Here is a 16255-nt window from a genome sequence, read left to right on the forward strand (position 1 = left end):
AAATGGTTATGTATGTATATCCATTTTCTGCATTTTTCTATTATCTTTTCATTTCACAGGATGATTTCTTCAGATATAGGACTTTCAGAAGCATGTATCTCAACCATAATCATGTCTAGTACAGACGTTAACAAAATGTAATCAAGATCACTTGTTTGATGTCGGCAGGGAATTGCACTAGTGTAGCATTCCACTGTGGGGCACTAGAGAGAGCTCCTCTTCGATCCGTTCAACGCTTCGGATACTACGAGTTTCAGGCCACTGGATCACAGTCATTCATCCGTGCTGTTGGGAAGCTGGAACAACGCTTCGCGTTACGGATAGGTGCGACACACTGTTTTTAGCAATGTGACTTGCGCAGTTTTGTCCTTCTTTTACCTTCAGTTTGAAAGGACTGTCATGTACAGGCACAGAAAGGACAATAGTTCGCCCTTCATCTGAATGCACAAAAACAACAACGTTAAGGGAATGAACCGCGAGCCGTTTGGACAGGTGCATCCCAGAACACCACCATCATCACAAACGATTTCTTACTGACTCACTGTGAAGATGGATTACCAGCAGCTGTATTCCCTGCAACTTTTCATGCAAACTCTGTTTCCAAACAGACCGTGAAGATCTCTCTAAACTGAACTGACCATGCATTGGGACATGATGGTTTATCTATTCTTCTAACTATGGATAACTAACCTGCCTTTACATCCAGACTGCTAAACATGAAACATCTCAGGAGACCTCAGTTTGTGATGGTGATACTGAAGTGCACAGTGATCTTATTTCCTGCATCCCTGCAGGGTTTTACTGGCAAGTGATGGAAAGCAATCTATCTATCTATGTGTGTGTGTGTGTGTGTTTGTGTATTTTAATCCATTTTATATTGAACAATTTTAAGTATTATTATTATTTACTAATTTGTATCTTTATATGATATTAAACTTTACTTCTCTGCAGCATTTGCAAGAGAAATGACACAGTTTTTGGTTCTGCGAAAGCCCTGCTGTGAGCTATAGTACATTAAAGGCACAGGTTGTCAAACATTGTGCTGTGACATGCCAGAACCTGACTTGTAGTGTTTACAGAAGTTCAGTGTTCAAAACTGGTGCATTTCAAATCATCAGCATGAAAGTTTCTCTGGATTTATTTTTGAATGCATGTGCATGTTCCCTCTTTTACACAGAGTCCAGATGTGATGGCCGTGCTTGCAGCCCACCTATAGGTAACTTGGCCAGTGGCAGGACCCTTTTCACGCTGACTAGCTGCTGCACTAATAGCTCTTCCTGTCTGCCAACCCAGCCACACTGTCTAGCAGAGCTCCATCCTCCTGCCCTCATGGCCGATGACCCGTTTATTCATCCAGATACTTGGTGGGGCTCCGCAGCGGCCACTGGAGAACAGGAAGAAATCCGTCTTGACTTGGAGACACGATTCTGCATGAGTCACGTTGTGATGCTGTTCCGTTCCCCGCGTCCTGCTGCTATGAGGTTGGAACGCTCGCAGGACTTCGGCCAGACCTGGGAGACACTAAAGCTGTTTGCCAGAAACTGCACTGAGATGTTCGGGCTTCCTGATGATGTAAGTCAACCTGGATCTCTCTGCACTTCCAGATATTCCAGTGCGGTCCCCTGCAGCCGAGGAGAGGTACGGAAGGAAATAACGTCTCTAAAGCACCACAAAACATCTTTCTTTTTTTGGTAAATTGCAATTTTGCAGTAGCTTTAAATGTGAAGCATGTAAGCATGATCAACCTTCAAATGGCTTGAAATGATCCATTTTAAACAACGTTACAACCAAATATTCCCTCATTTGAGTACAGCTATTTAAATCTAAGTATTTTAAATCTGTCTAATGCTTTTTAAAGGGACAGTTCACCCAAAAAGGAAAGTTCTATCATCATTTACTTCCTCTCATGCCATTCCAAACTTTTTTCTGTGTAACATCAGAACATAACAGTTCGAACAGGATCCCATTGACTTCCATAGTATGTTTTGTCCGTATTATGGAAGTCAGTAGGACCAGTTTGGTTACCAACATTTTTCGAAATATCTTCTTTTGTGTTCCATGGAAGAAACAAAGTCAAGAGGGGGGTAAATGATGACAGAATTGTAATTTTTCGGTGTTTTGTCCTTGTGAATACGGTAATTCATAATTATTTGTTTCGAACTTTTTTTCTACTGTAGATCATATTCCGGTCCTTAGGATTAGGAAGTGGGATTGTTGATCCCTACAGTCCTGAAGCACTGTCCCGTCTTACAGTGACTAACCTACGAATACAGCTATTAAAATCTCAACAGTGTCCCATCTCGAAAGAACAGTGGAGTGTCCCGGAGCAGCCAAACCTGCCTCCAACGCCAAGTTCTGATCCTCAGGATTCAACCCCATTTGCTGTGTACTCTCTTTTGGCTAAAGGGACATGTTTGTGTCATGGCCACGCTGAACATTGCCTTCCTGAAAATGAAGGACAAGACAGCCTGCAACCCAGTAAAGTGGTAAGTGATTTTTAGGACGAACGGCATCGCAGCCCCCTGTAAGGGCCAGAATGAATGACATGAATGTGTGAGTGAATGTGTGAAGCAACTTGCTTCCTCTTCTGCATACTTGAGGGTGTATGTGCACTCACCCAGCATTTAGGAGAATACAATGTGGGCTGTTATATGTAGAGCTTGATTGGGCAGCAACTTGAAAGTGAATCATTCCTCTGGAGTGCAGGTGTCTGGCAAGTGTGCGTGTACCCACCACACAGCTGGCGAGCACTGCGAGAGATGTGCCCCGCTCTACAACAACCAGCCCTGGAGATCGGCCAACGGAAGCAGCGGCGAGAGCAACCCATGCCAAAGTGAGTGCATCTACTGTATGTGTTGATTCAGCCTTAAATTCCTTTAATCCTAGAAAATGGTATTGTGCTAAGGAAGGCCTTTCTATCTTTTTATCATGTCATAATTAGTGGCGCTTTCTAATGCAGCAGGGATTGAAGCCATATCCAAGAACCACAAAAATGAAAATTCTTTAATCATTTTCTCACCCTCAAGTTGTTCCAAACCTGTATGAGGTTCCTTCTTCTGTTGAACATTAGATATTTTGAAGAAAGTGGTAAACCAAACATTTGCTGGTCCCATAGTCAATTGCTGGACTTCCATTCTATTGAATAAAATACAGAAACTGTTTGGTAATTACAATTATTACAGTTAAAAAAAGGATTTGTAAATAAATAAATCAGGTGAGAATCATATTAAGAACAGTAGAACAGAATACTTAATTTTAAAATTGGAGGTGCAAACTCTTATTCGTCAAGAAAATTTTCCACTTAGATTACAGTACAAAAAGCTGTTAAAAGACTTTCATTTGACAATAGAAATGTCAAGGGGCATTTCTCATGTTCTTGGATGATTCTTTGATCCATACTGTCTCTTTATCTCTGTAAGTTTTCCTCTGTGTTTTCTTTTTGTTGCTGAAGAGTGTGAATGTCACGGACACGCAGCGAGCTGCCACTTCTCCCAGCGTGTGTGGCTGTTGACAGGGGGCAGTAGCGGGGGCGTCTGTGACAACTGCCTGCATAACACTGTGGGCCGCCGGTGCCAGCGCTGTCGCCCCGGGTACCACCGCCACCCTGCCAGACCCCTCAACTCCCCGCATGCTTGCATACGTAAGACAGTTAGAAAGGGATAAACAGAAAAGGACAACAAGATCTCAAAGGGTTCTGCCCTCAAATAATTATTCCTAACTGAACCTAGAATTGACTTTACTTCATTACAGCATATTCTTGGTCTATAATAAAATTTGTATTTAAAATTTGAAGTTAAATCTGCAGTCTTCAATCGACATATAACTTCTTGTTTTTCTAAAATTGCTTTTGTGTCACGGTTTTCACCTGGTGGACAATACAGTATCAAAAATTGGAAACTATATTTGAAGAAGATAAAAATTTGAGGGGTAAAAAGGCACATTTAAGAATCTAAAAATGATAAAAAATAGTTGTGGGGCTGGATGGATATCTAATTTTAAAGGGTTGCTGCAACTGGACTTGTTACACTTAAATAAGAATGTGTAAGAATTTAAACTGTAGTTTAAAAGACTTTAATTTCATCTGGTGGACAATATCAAAAAAGAGAAAATAGGAAAAATATATTTTAAAACATAAATAAGACTAATATCATTTAGAATAAAATAAGCCACCCCGCTTATCCTTAACAATATCTTAACAACCACTTAGCATTCTTAAGCACTCTTTATTTTCTAAAAAAAAAAAAAAAAAAAAAAAAAAAATATATATATATATATATATATATATATATATATATATATATATATATATATATATATATATATTGTATCAAAAAACAACCATTTACAGTTTTTTATTGCTTCCTAGTGGTGGCACTGGCAGTATGAAACAATCCACTAAAGTCACTCAAAAGCAGTGGGGAGAGCTGATGAACCAATGACCAAAGATCTTTTCTATGACAGGATGCTGGTGTGACCCGGTTGGTTCGGTGATAGTACAGTCTGGTGACGGGACACCATGGTGCCATCCGAGAAGTGGACAGTGCCACTGTAAAGCTGGTGTGGGTGGCAGCACCTGCAGCCCCTGTCTAGCAGGGTACTGGGGTTTCGGAGAGGAGGGCTGTGAATCTTGTGTGTGCCCTTTGACCTGTGATCCCATCACAGGTCATTGCCTAGACAGGTCAGACTAAATTTTCAGTTCTTTCTAAATTTACCATTCGGGATTTGAAACTTAAATACTGAGCATTGGTCATTTTAAATTCAAATATCTGGTTTTAATGACTTTGGTAACACTTTAGTGTAGGGTACAATTCTCACTAATAACTAGTTCCTTATTAGCATGCCTATTATTAATATAATAGTTTATTAGTGCTTATAAAGTACATATAATGCATGACATCCATAATCCTACCCAATACCCTAAACTTAACAACTACCTTATATACTATTAATAAGCAGCAATTTAGGAGTTAATTAATGCAAAAGTCATAGTTAATGGTTAGTTAATAGTGAGAATTGGACCCTAAAATAAAGTGTTACCATGACTTTCATTTTGATTGCATACACCTGTTGGAGATTTTGAAATACCATTGGCTTTTATTGTCGTGTCATTTTTCTTTTACAGCAAAGGTAGTGTCAAGCTTTACAATGTACCAATTGGGGGGGAAATTCCTGAACTGTCCCACTTTAAACCTCAAGAGGACGAGACGGCGTGGCCTAGAGAACTGGCTGTCTCTGCATTGTACCATACAGGTGAGTTGACTACAGTAATAAAACAATCCACACGAACAGCGGCTATTGGAAACCACAGCAGGAAATTTGACTTTAGGATGTGGCTATTCAAAAATTTGGCTTTTCGTGGTTGCTTCAACTGTAAAAATACATATGTGATATTTCTTATTATATAATTAGCATCAAATAAACAATTTAATTCTTATTCTCAGAGATTACATTTTTTTTTAAAGTGATTGCACAACGAACAATTAGGTGGCGATATGCACTAAGTATATAAATGACCATTGAACAAAACAAGAAGAAAGAATCAGTATGGCACTTTGGTTTACATGGTGACTCGTCGATTCTTCACTCTGTTAAGAATTTCTTGTATGTTAGCTGTAAATATACTCTTCTGAGGGTAAGTTAACCTTGCTTTCTAAAATACACCCCAGGTCATCCCGAAAAAAAAAAGAGAAGTAAATATAAATATACTTTTAAGCCAATTTTGGGACCATTTTGCATTGTGACTTTATTTTTATGATGAATTGTAAATATATATATATATATATATATATATATATATGCACAATTAAACTACATGTGTTCAAATCTTAATCCTAAAAATGCACTTCCTTTTATTTCTGGAAAACACCATTTCTATGACCAGGATGTGTTTTTGTGAGATTAAATACGTTAATATGTATACACAGAACCTTTGAAATGGTTGTAAAATTTATTTACAGGGAAGTGCAGCTGTAAGGAAAAGAAGCTGAAAAGTGTGTCAGATCTTTGCAAGATAAAACAGGCATATGGTGAGGATTTGTTTTAGTGTTTTTTCATGCTATGAATCGATTCTGTTGTCATTTTCTGTCTAAACATTTAAATCTCATGATAAAATTGACTGTTTGTGGCGTTCATAGTGATCAGAGCCAGTGTGCTGTCAGCTCATGATAAAGGCACACACGCAGTTGTCCTGGTGAAAGTAAGGAAGGTGTTTCGTTCGGGAAAACTGCCCCTCTCCCAGGGAACACACAGTCTCTACCCGCTCTCCTGGACCAGCCGTGGCTGCACCTGTCCCATCCTCAACCCAGGTACAGCACTTGACATCTATTAGGGTCACAGCTTTGATTCAGTGTAGTTTGCCATGGGAGTAGTGACTGTTCTGTCTCCATATTTAGGTGGTAACTATCTACTAGCAGGTCCTGAAGATGTTGACGCAGGACGGCTACTGGTCTCCATGCAAAGTCTAGTAGTCCTCTGGACCCCCATCCTGGGCTTTCAGGTCACAGAAGCACTGCATCAGGGCTGCCTTTGAGCACGACTTTACCCACATGTACAGCAGCACAAGCCCTTACTGGAAGTGATGCAACTGTACCAAAGCAGGCAGCTGGATCCTAAATGGACCAGGACCACCGGATACAACTGAAATGGAATGTGCATAATTAGTTATCCACATTGCAAGTTGTTGCATGGCAACTTTCACATAACAGTCACTTAGAATAACTGTAATTGCCATACAGCACAACTGTGGTCATCTTGGTGGCTGTTGACATGTGGACATGACACAACATGGTTATGGCTTTAATAAGACTGATCATAACGGTTTCTGTACTCCTTCCTCTGTAGTTTTTAGATTATCGTCATCAAAAATTAGTAAGTTGAAGAAATTAATGGACTTTATAAAAGGAAGCCAGTGAATCCAAATGACTGCAGGACATTTTTGTGATTCATTCATACTTTTGTATTTTATGTGCTTTTTCTTACTACATTCAAGTCAAATGTTTTTAAAAATGCAATTGCGTCACAACTGTAAAATGAAAAACAAAAGGTACAGACTGACTGATTCAAATTCTCCCAGTGCTTACGCATGATTTGGACTCAGTATCATATGTTTTATTCAAAGTTTTTTTTATTTCAGAGATACACATATATCACAGATGAAAAGATGATAAGGTTTCTTGTTTAATCAAATCAAGAAAAATCACAACAAGGCTTTGAATGACAAACCAAACCCAAGAGTTGTTCTTTGATAAACAGCTAGATTTGTAAATTCCATTGACTGAATATATAATAACCAACATAAGCTTAATATTTCAGTGTTACAAAAGGATTTGATATCAGCACAATTGAAAACAGTTTAATGTTGGCAAGTGTTGAAAATGGACCTAGAAACAGCCCTCGATGTTTAGATACTTCCAAGTTGAACAAAACCTACCAGTCTTTGGATCAAGAGATATTTGCATGTTCTTACTAAACAGAAGATCTGCTCGTTTATAATGTGTATTTGTTTCACCATTATAATAGTGAACGCCAACAAATTATGAATGTATCATCATCAGTTGACAAGTAAGGCTACTAGTTCGCTCACTCACAACCCTGATGTTTATATTGGTATGCAGCCGTGGGCTACTTGCATTCGAACACATCAGCAACAGAACATTTCTTCGTCATAAAATTGATTAATCATGTTCTACAACAAAAAGAGCACATGAAATGTTTATAGACTTGTTAGTGGAGTATCTGGAGTATCTAAAAAGGCCTTTGATCTGCTGTAGAACACAAATCACACATGCTTAGCTTAGACTGTGGAGCAAATAATAACCGAAAAATACAAAGCCGGATGTTTCAAATGGCAGCTAATGTTGCACAGGCCAAGTGCAAACTCATCTGCCACTCATACAGGTCCTCAAAACAAATTTTTTATAGGTCCCTTAAGTGCATATTAATGTCATTTGGATGTTTTTAATTACAAAAACTGATGTTTAAGGGCTTCCTGCATCTCTGTGCATCATGCAGTCAGGTGGAGAGCATTGTTCCAGTGGCATAGTTAGATATTATCTCTTCATACTCGAAAGTGGAGCTGTCTCTGCTGTGAGGTGTGGAGGGAATGAAACTAAAATAAATATTAGCTAGCTGCTAGATTTTTTGTGGTTGCTGGTGTGGAATCAGGAGAGGATGTAGGAAAAGAGTCAGTGGAAGTGGATGCAGTGGGTGCATTGTCGGCCCCACCAGAGGGGGCGCTGTCGTCATCTTCCTGAGGGTAGAGCTCAGGGTATTTCTGCATACATTCCTGCATACTCCGGAAGTTTTCCACACAATCTGAACCCTTTAACTCCTCTTTACTATAGTGGAAACAAGAAAAGGCTTCTTTGAACTGTTGTCCACAAGGGCCACTGGCCATACCGCCCAAACACGGGCAGTTCCAGTTTATATCACCATTAGGGAGAATGAGACCTGTTGGATTAAAAGAAAGGAGTGTAAAAATGAGTATCCTAGACACAACATAAATAGTATCAGATTAAAAACGTACCTTGATCCTCATACGGATCATTTGGATCATCTTCAATAAGCTCAGCATTACTGGGTGCTTCATGATCCTCCTTAGTGACAAATATGACGCGATCTTTACCTAGTAAGAGAAATAAAGTAAAGGATAACATGTAGTTTTTGGGGGGATCAAACAGTCAGCCACTGAAAATCATATATTAACTGACCTCTATACCAGTGTCAATATTATTAAAAAATATCATAATGTGTTCATAATGAATGAATGATGCATTTGATGGACTGAGGTTAAGAACTTTACAGGTTATGACCTTGTAGGCACCTGCTACACGAAGGGTGACACACAACATAGCTGTGATGACTGAATGACTGCATCAAAATAAATCGGATGTACGAATCATGGAAAACGTATTGCATTACACTTGAAATTCATGGTTTATTGAGCGCTTGCTGACTCTGGTTAACTCGAATTCTCATCTGTAATTCCACCAACAATTCAATAATTCATCAGTATGACTATACACAAACATTAGATAATATAACACGACATACTTGACCACATCTGAAAAGATTAGTTGCAGTTCAAGATAAATATTTAAATAACTGATATTATCAAGCATGGCTGGCGAGAGTAACTTAACTTTAAGGGCACGAGAACTAGCTGCACTGCTAAACCACAATGAAAGATGGGTATAATGAGTTTAAACGGTCCGATTTAATTTAGCTATACCTTCCTGTTTGCAGTACGACATGTCTGCTGACAGATCCGTCTGATCGCCGTTTATCCGATCAATGAATCTAAAACACCGGCACAATGATCAAGCCACACGCCTGTTACATCAACTCCAGCATGGAGGCAGCTACCGCAACCAGGTGACGTCACAGCCGGATTAATCAAAATAAAAGTCTCCATTACATTTCAAAATAAAGGTAAAGGAACTAACGTTAACGCTTCCTTCTTCTTCGGTAATTTTTTTTGGTAGTTTGCAATCAAATACATTTTTTTTTTTGTGTACATTTTAGATGTACACGTTTAAACTTATACGTACAGATTATATTGTTTTATTCTTTTTAAACTGTGAAAATGCATCTAAAACGAATTAATTCATTTAAAAAACGTATATGATAATCCAAGCACAGACTCAAGTAATCACAAACGGATTTAAAAAAAAATATTTAAAGTTTAGATAAAGTAACACTTTAAAATAACACTTTTCAATTGGACTTTTAATTAATTAATTAATTATTATTATTATTATTATTATTATTATTATTATTATTAATAATAATAATAACAATAATAATAATAATAATTATTATTATTATTATTATTAATTTTACAAAGGGTCATTTTCAGTCTAACACTATTTGTTAAAATAGGAAAATGTTGTGACATTGTGTGCATTTAGGATAAATACACTGCAAGCTATGACATTGACCATTTTAGTCACAAAATGTGGTGGAAATGCTGTTTGAAAATCAGAGAGGAAAAAACTAAACAAAAATGATTAATTTGTCATATTGGACATTTTTAGCAGTGTCTAACGAGAGTTTGAAAAGGGCGTTTAATTGGTACATTAAAGTTTTAGAAACAACCAAATATATTTGTTAAATAATAATTTTAAGACAATTTACGATTTCTTGTACAGTTTCCTGCACTGTAAACAATGAATCATGGGTCTTGTAATTTTCAATTAAAAATTAAGGTGACAAATAAAAATAGTGTGTATACTTTATTAAAGAAATTGTGGTTTAGTGTTGTATAGAAAAAATTTAGACATTTTTACGAATAAAACCAAGAGATATGTGTACGGGCCAGTCTCTTCTTTATTACTTTGGAAATCTCAGTCTCTGGAGACTGAACAGTTGCAGCTGTTTTACTGTCATGGCCTCAGATTACACTGACAGCTAGTCAGGAAACGGCGTACAGGCTCTGTTTTACTAACCAAGGCTAATTCTGCTGCTCCTGTGCTTTTATGCTGACAGCTTTTTACCCACACACCTTATTACAGAAGACAGACCCTGAGCAACACAAACAGGGCCTAATTCTTATATTGGTATGTGATATGTTGGGTTGTTGAGAGGTTTTATACTTGATACTTTTTAAATGGAAAAAGTTCACTGGGGTTTGAAATTGTATTACTAATTCTTAAATACGGTTAAAAAATTTTACTGGGTACTTTAAATTGGGAGGTGGGAAAATGGGGGTGGGGGGAGGGGTATGGATTCCATATCATTACATTTTTATGTGTGTACATTTCTTAATAGGTCAATTTAACCCTTCTAATTAAATTTTTAATACTGTGTTTTGGTAGAGACAAATTTGGGGAAAGGACAAATATTTTAAACCTTTTGAAAATATAATTTGAGAATTAACTGTACAATTAGAAATGTGTACTTTGGATATTACAATTTTCATACATACAAATTTATTGGAAAAACAAAAAATTCAAGACATTTTGTACTCTGACTTTGGATCAATTGTGTAAAATGCCTTATACACACAAGGTATTTTAATATTAATTTACCTCTAGGTGGCAGTGTCTGTTGTGTATTACTGCTTTTAGGCTTAATGACAGTGATTCTTAAGTGGTAGTAGAGAAACATTTGCTTTCTCTGATTAATGTCATAAAATATCACGAACTATCATTATTATAACAAATAATACAATTTAAAAAAAAAAAAAAAAAAAAAAAGGAAAAAGAGAAATATTTTCCATCCGCTTCATAAACCTCTCCTGCCTGTACATCTTGTTTGCTGTTTCCTCTTGCCTTCAGAACATCTATTTTTGTTTAAATGTAATTTTGTAAAATAAAACCGTATGGGTTTGGAACGGCATCAGAACTACTGTATTTTTTTAAACTTTTTTTCTGAGCCTGTGTGGTAAGCTTTGCTGCAATTGGAAACCGTCTTGCCAAAAAAAGGCACTTTTAGGATATGATGAATATGAGAGATAATTATAGTGTTCTAATGCTAGAAATCCCTTGCTTTCATTTACAAAACAGCTCTACTGTGTGTGTGTAAAATAAATAGGGCATTCTTGAATTTATTGAAGTTGTGTAGGCGGTCTGTTACTTGCTTGAAGGGCTCCTGCTCTTTGACTGACTATCAGAATGCTTAATTGCTTCTGTCTGTGTTGTGTGTGCTCATGTTGGAATTGCGTGTCCAACTGTCTTTTTGTTATTTGCTACATGTGTGTGCAGACTGTATACTACTGTATAGACATTAATTCTTAAAAACCCTTTCAGATAATGTAATATTTAGTTCAGTCTAAAGCAAGCAGTTAAAACAAAGGCAGATTTTCACAGATTGGTGGGTGGCTGTCTGGCAGTCTCACACTTTGCCTTTCTTTATACAGCCTGAGTCCCCAGACGTTGCCTCATGGACGCTCTGTTCCGTTCTTCATGATCTGTCCACAGCGTTTGTCATTCAACCAGTGCAAGCAGGCAATTGCGGATGGACAATTGTTTTAGTCACAACAAGAGAAAAAAAAATCCCTATTGCTTTTGCACTGAGAAATATCATACATGATGAATATGTTGTTTTAGAGGAATGCACTGAAATTCACCACACTCTTAAAAATAAAGGGCCAGAAAGGGTTAATATATATTTGTATTTTATTTGTTAGATAATTTTACAATTAAGCTATAGAATACAACCAATTTTGGTTCCTCAAATCTGCTAGTGAACGGTTCTTAAAATAAGTGTTTTTTTGTTAGTTTTTGGTTTTTGTTTAGTTTCATGTTAATGATTTAAAGAATTGTCCGATGGAAAGGTTATATGTATTTTAAAAGTTCTTCATGGAACCATCAAAGCCAGAATTATTATTTTTTTTTATAGAGTATTCAATCTTTCAATACTTTAACATAGTAAATAACCAGGTCTGAAATTGAAGTTGGTCTCTGTGTGACCTTTATTTTTATTCTCTTGCCCAATGAACATTTACAGCAGTTATGAATATAATTATGAGGGCTCCATTTCCTCAACCTTTACAAGAAAAATAAAATTGCTTGGGTCCTGTCATCAGATTAGTCTGGGCTCAGAAGCGTATTAATTTTCCTCAGCTTTTTTTCCATTTTAACCCAACCCAGCTCTCCTTATTCTCAATATAGTTTCAGTAGTGGCAGTTTTTATGCTTAGGGGCTGTTGAGGAATGTATTTAAAAATGAACCTGAAACAAATAACCTGAATATGTGTATTTAATTCTCCCTCATCTTGAAGCAGCAAGGGGTCAGCTAATATTTTATAGATTATAGTCATAGCACCTGTGGTGTTCCATGTCCTTTACTTCGGTCTGCACCAAAAGTCTGAATGCCTGAAAAAGAGAATGTCTATATACAGAATTCATAAAAGCAAGGATATCCAGGTGGCTGACATAAAATACTAGTAGAGACCTCAAGCCGTTATCCAGAGTTATTGATTGTGGTTTTGTGGCTTTACAGCAGCTGTCTTTTCTCACTGTATTTATGATGAATGGTTTAAACACTTCTCCACAACTGTCTGTCTGAGTACAAAATGTGATAGTCATTAAAGTGCTTTCAAGCTGTAGTGACATGATAAATGCAAGAACGCATTATGTTTTTTGACATTTCTTTCCCATTCTGTCACATATCTATTATCTAATCCAGTGGTTCTTAATTCCAGCCCTTGAGGACCACCCCCTGTACATTTTCTATGTATCTCCTATCACATCAGATGTTTGTTCTATTCGACTGAAAAGTGCCCTGCAAAGTGGATATAATGATTCCTGTCTTATTGGCAACGATTGTGTTGGTTGTCTTTTGGACAAATGTCAAGTCAGCAGTGTTCCCCATGATTGTGTAACCTACAGAACTAGACTGAGAAACCATTTAAAGGTTTTGAGTTAATTAGCTGATTAGAGTGTGGCACCAGGTGTCTTCAGTAGTGAACCTTTTCACAATATTCTAATTTTCTGAGATACTGAATTTGGGGTTTTCCTTAGTTGTCAGTTATAAACATCAAAATTAAAAGAAATAATTATTTGAATTATATCAGTCTGTGTGTAATAAATGAAACTAATATACAAGTTTCACTTTTTGAATGGAATTAGTGAAATAAATCAACTTTTTGATGATATTCTAATTATATGACCAGCACCTGTATAAGAATGAGCTAAATTCTGAGTTTTGTTTCCCACTTACAATTCAGACAGCTATCTATCTAAAACAAAGAGGAACCCTAAGCTCATCAGTCTTTGTGTAAGTGCTGTTCTTTGCTAATCTGAGCCCCATCTGATTCATTCTCATAGAATTAAAAGGTTAAGGTCTTTTTAAGGACAACAGTTCTCAAATGAATGTACGTATGCCAGTGTCCCTCAAAGGCCACCGAATCCCTTGAGAAAGTTGGACACTGTTGTGAAACATAGATAGTTACATGAGGGCATTTGACCCTCGCCGCTTCCAGAGAGATTGATTTACCAGAAACAATCATAAGTTACTATGGGTTGCAAGCAGAGACTATGCTATTGGACACGTGTTTCTCTTTCAAGATCCCTGAATAGTTGACAACAGATGAAAAAAGCATCACATTAACTTATAGATGTCACAAAATCACTTGTTTCTAGAGTGTTACCAGGGCATTTCTTTGCAGTTGCCAAGGTGTTCCGAGTGGTTGTTATGTGCAGTTCTGGGTAGATTACTAACTGCAGTCCATTGCTGATTCCAAATTACGTAACAAAAATTGTAGTTAGTAACATAATCCATTACATTACATATTTTCGATTAATATAGTCATACTACTTTTTAATTACATTTAGTTTTAGTTGTGTGATGTTGAAATGTTGAGAACCCTTTTTAAAAAAAATGAAAGATCTTTGTAAATCCGGTGGTCAAATGCTGTTTGACCCCTCAATTTTCTGTGCAATTACAGCCACCTGGTAACTCTATTGTGTGAATGATATGTAATCAGTGAAAGTGCTGTAGTCTGATTACAAGTATTTTAAAATGTAATGTAATCTAATTACAAGTACTTAATTTTTGGCATCTGATTATGTGATTCAGATTACATGTAATCAGGTTTCATCATTTGCTTGTTGTTCTGGGGTGGTTACTATCTTGGTTCCAGGGCTATGCTATGTGATTACTATAATGTTCTTTGTGGTTGCTATGGTGTTGCAATGTGATTTCTATCATAGTTCCAAGGCTTTTCTGTGTCTTTGCTGTTCTAAATAATCTAAATTGATTTTTTTTTTTTTTTTTTACACCAAGCGTCTTTGTAAAACTCTCACTTGTATCTTTGAGCTAATTGTACTTGGACTGGTTTAATTTATGTGCAAGACAAATCTAGACACATTACACAGACATAATCCCTCACATCCCTTCCCCGCTGACCCTTTGGAACAGTCTGTCCTCGGGTGGCTCTGTTCTGTAGTTTTAGTGGTCTGGCTTCAGTTCAATGGGAACTTGGAGATGGTTTGGGTTTCTCAGTGTGTTGAGCCAACTGCGGTCACTGTAATTTTTCCTTGTCTGTGACTGTGTTATGTCCCTGGAAAGTAATGTTTTTTTCGTCAGCATTAATCATTGAATATTATGCATGTATAAACTTAAAAATGTTTATTATAGACTGACCTTCTCCCACCACTGGTTTGAAATTGGGTGTTTTGGTTAATTACAGGGTTCATTTCCTGATGTCCACTTACAGTGATGATCAAGGTTTTTATAGCAAAAATATAAATACATACATTACAATTCAAATAGGAAATATTTGCTTATGCTAAGATAGGCTGCATTTATTTGATAAAAATACAATAAAAACAGTAATATTGTCAAATATTTTTAATGTTTTCAAATCCATTTTTTTCCTCTGATGGTAATGCTAAATCTTCAGCTGCCTTTACTCCAGTCTTAAGTTTCAAAATGTTTCTGTTCAAGAAAATTTATTTTATTATTGTTTCGTTATTAATGTTGAAAACAGCTACTGCTTAATATTTTTTTTGTAGAAAACCATGATGTATTTTACATTTTAAAACAACAGCATTTATTTGAAATAGAAGTCTTTTGTAACATTATGTCTTTAGAGTCAGTTTTAATTAATGTGTTATTGATGAATAAAAAACAAAAGTGTATACATTTTATATATAATCCCACACACTCTCTCTCTCTCTCTCTCTGACCTGTGGGATTAAACGGGCAGTTTTTTATACTTTGCTTTGATGCTCCTATATAAATTCCATGGAGGTCAATAAAACAAGAAAGCAATCAGTTATCATTCCTGTTCATCTCAATGGCAATTGCTTATCTGATGAAAATCTAAATTAAGCCCAAATCTCTTACAACATTATGAAAACAGGATGTTTCAACACCACATGTAGCCTTTTAGCCAGTTTGACTGAAGTGACTGAAAGCATCGGTTATTTTTTATATAATTTTTTTTTGTAATGTGGGTTTTTATGTGTTAGTGTATTCGTCTGTTTGAAATCAGCTAGTTGTAAAAGTAAAAGTGTCTTCATTGTGCCTTAAGCTCTTTTATTTCCAAGCATCAGTGAAAATCTGATTTTTCATTGTGTGATCATTTCTGCATGTGTTTATTGGTGATTGAAGCATTTCGGGCTTCCTTCAAATGTCCCCAATAACCCTAAAACAGATGAGACACAAAGAAAAACTGTAATACTGTATATTTAAAGCCATGTAGCAGTGATTCAAGCCGGCGGTTCATCTCATACAGTTCCTGCAGCTGTCTAAATGAACAACATCTGAACCCAATAAACTCTATAAAGTCACAGACACAGACTTCATTT

General features: G+C 36.5%; 2 protein-coding genes across 2 annotated transcripts; one reads left to right on the plus strand and one right to left on the minus strand.

The window, feature by feature from the left end:
• Positions 1 to 252: 252 nt before the first annotated feature.
• Positions 253 to 8100, plus strand: LOC113055338 (netrin-4-like). Its single transcript, XM_026221577.1, has 10 exons — positions 253 to 804; positions 1178 to 1638; positions 2178 to 2486; positions 2707 to 2833; positions 3452 to 3640; positions 4462 to 4678; positions 5123 to 5250; positions 5958 to 6026; positions 6135 to 6305; positions 6393 to 8100. The coding sequence occupies exons 1-10, from the start codon at positions 717 to 719 to the stop codon at positions 6527 to 6529; spliced, it is 1896 nt and encodes a 631-aa protein (XP_026077362.1). The 5' UTR covers positions 253 to 716; the 3' UTR covers positions 6530 to 8100.
• Positions 7102 to 9399, minus strand: LOC113055337 (mitochondrial intermembrane space import and assembly protein 40-like). Its single transcript, XM_026221575.1, has 3 exons — positions 9230 to 9399; positions 8525 to 8623; positions 7102 to 8448 (listed from the first exon to the last, which is right to left on the minus strand). The coding sequence occupies exons 1-3, from the start codon at positions 9249 to 9251 to the stop codon at positions 8120 to 8122; spliced, it is 450 nt and encodes a 149-aa protein (XP_026077360.1). The 5' UTR covers positions 9252 to 9399; the 3' UTR covers positions 7102 to 8119.
• Positions 9400 to 16255: the final 6856 nt, after the last annotated feature.

This window comes from Carassius auratus, chromosome 36 (genome assembly GCF_003368295.1).
Source record: "Carassius auratus strain Wakin chromosome 36, ASM336829v1, whole genome shotgun sequence".
In the NCBI taxonomy this organism is placed as follows: Eukaryota; Metazoa; Chordata; class Actinopteri; order Cypriniformes; family Cyprinidae; genus Carassius; species Carassius auratus.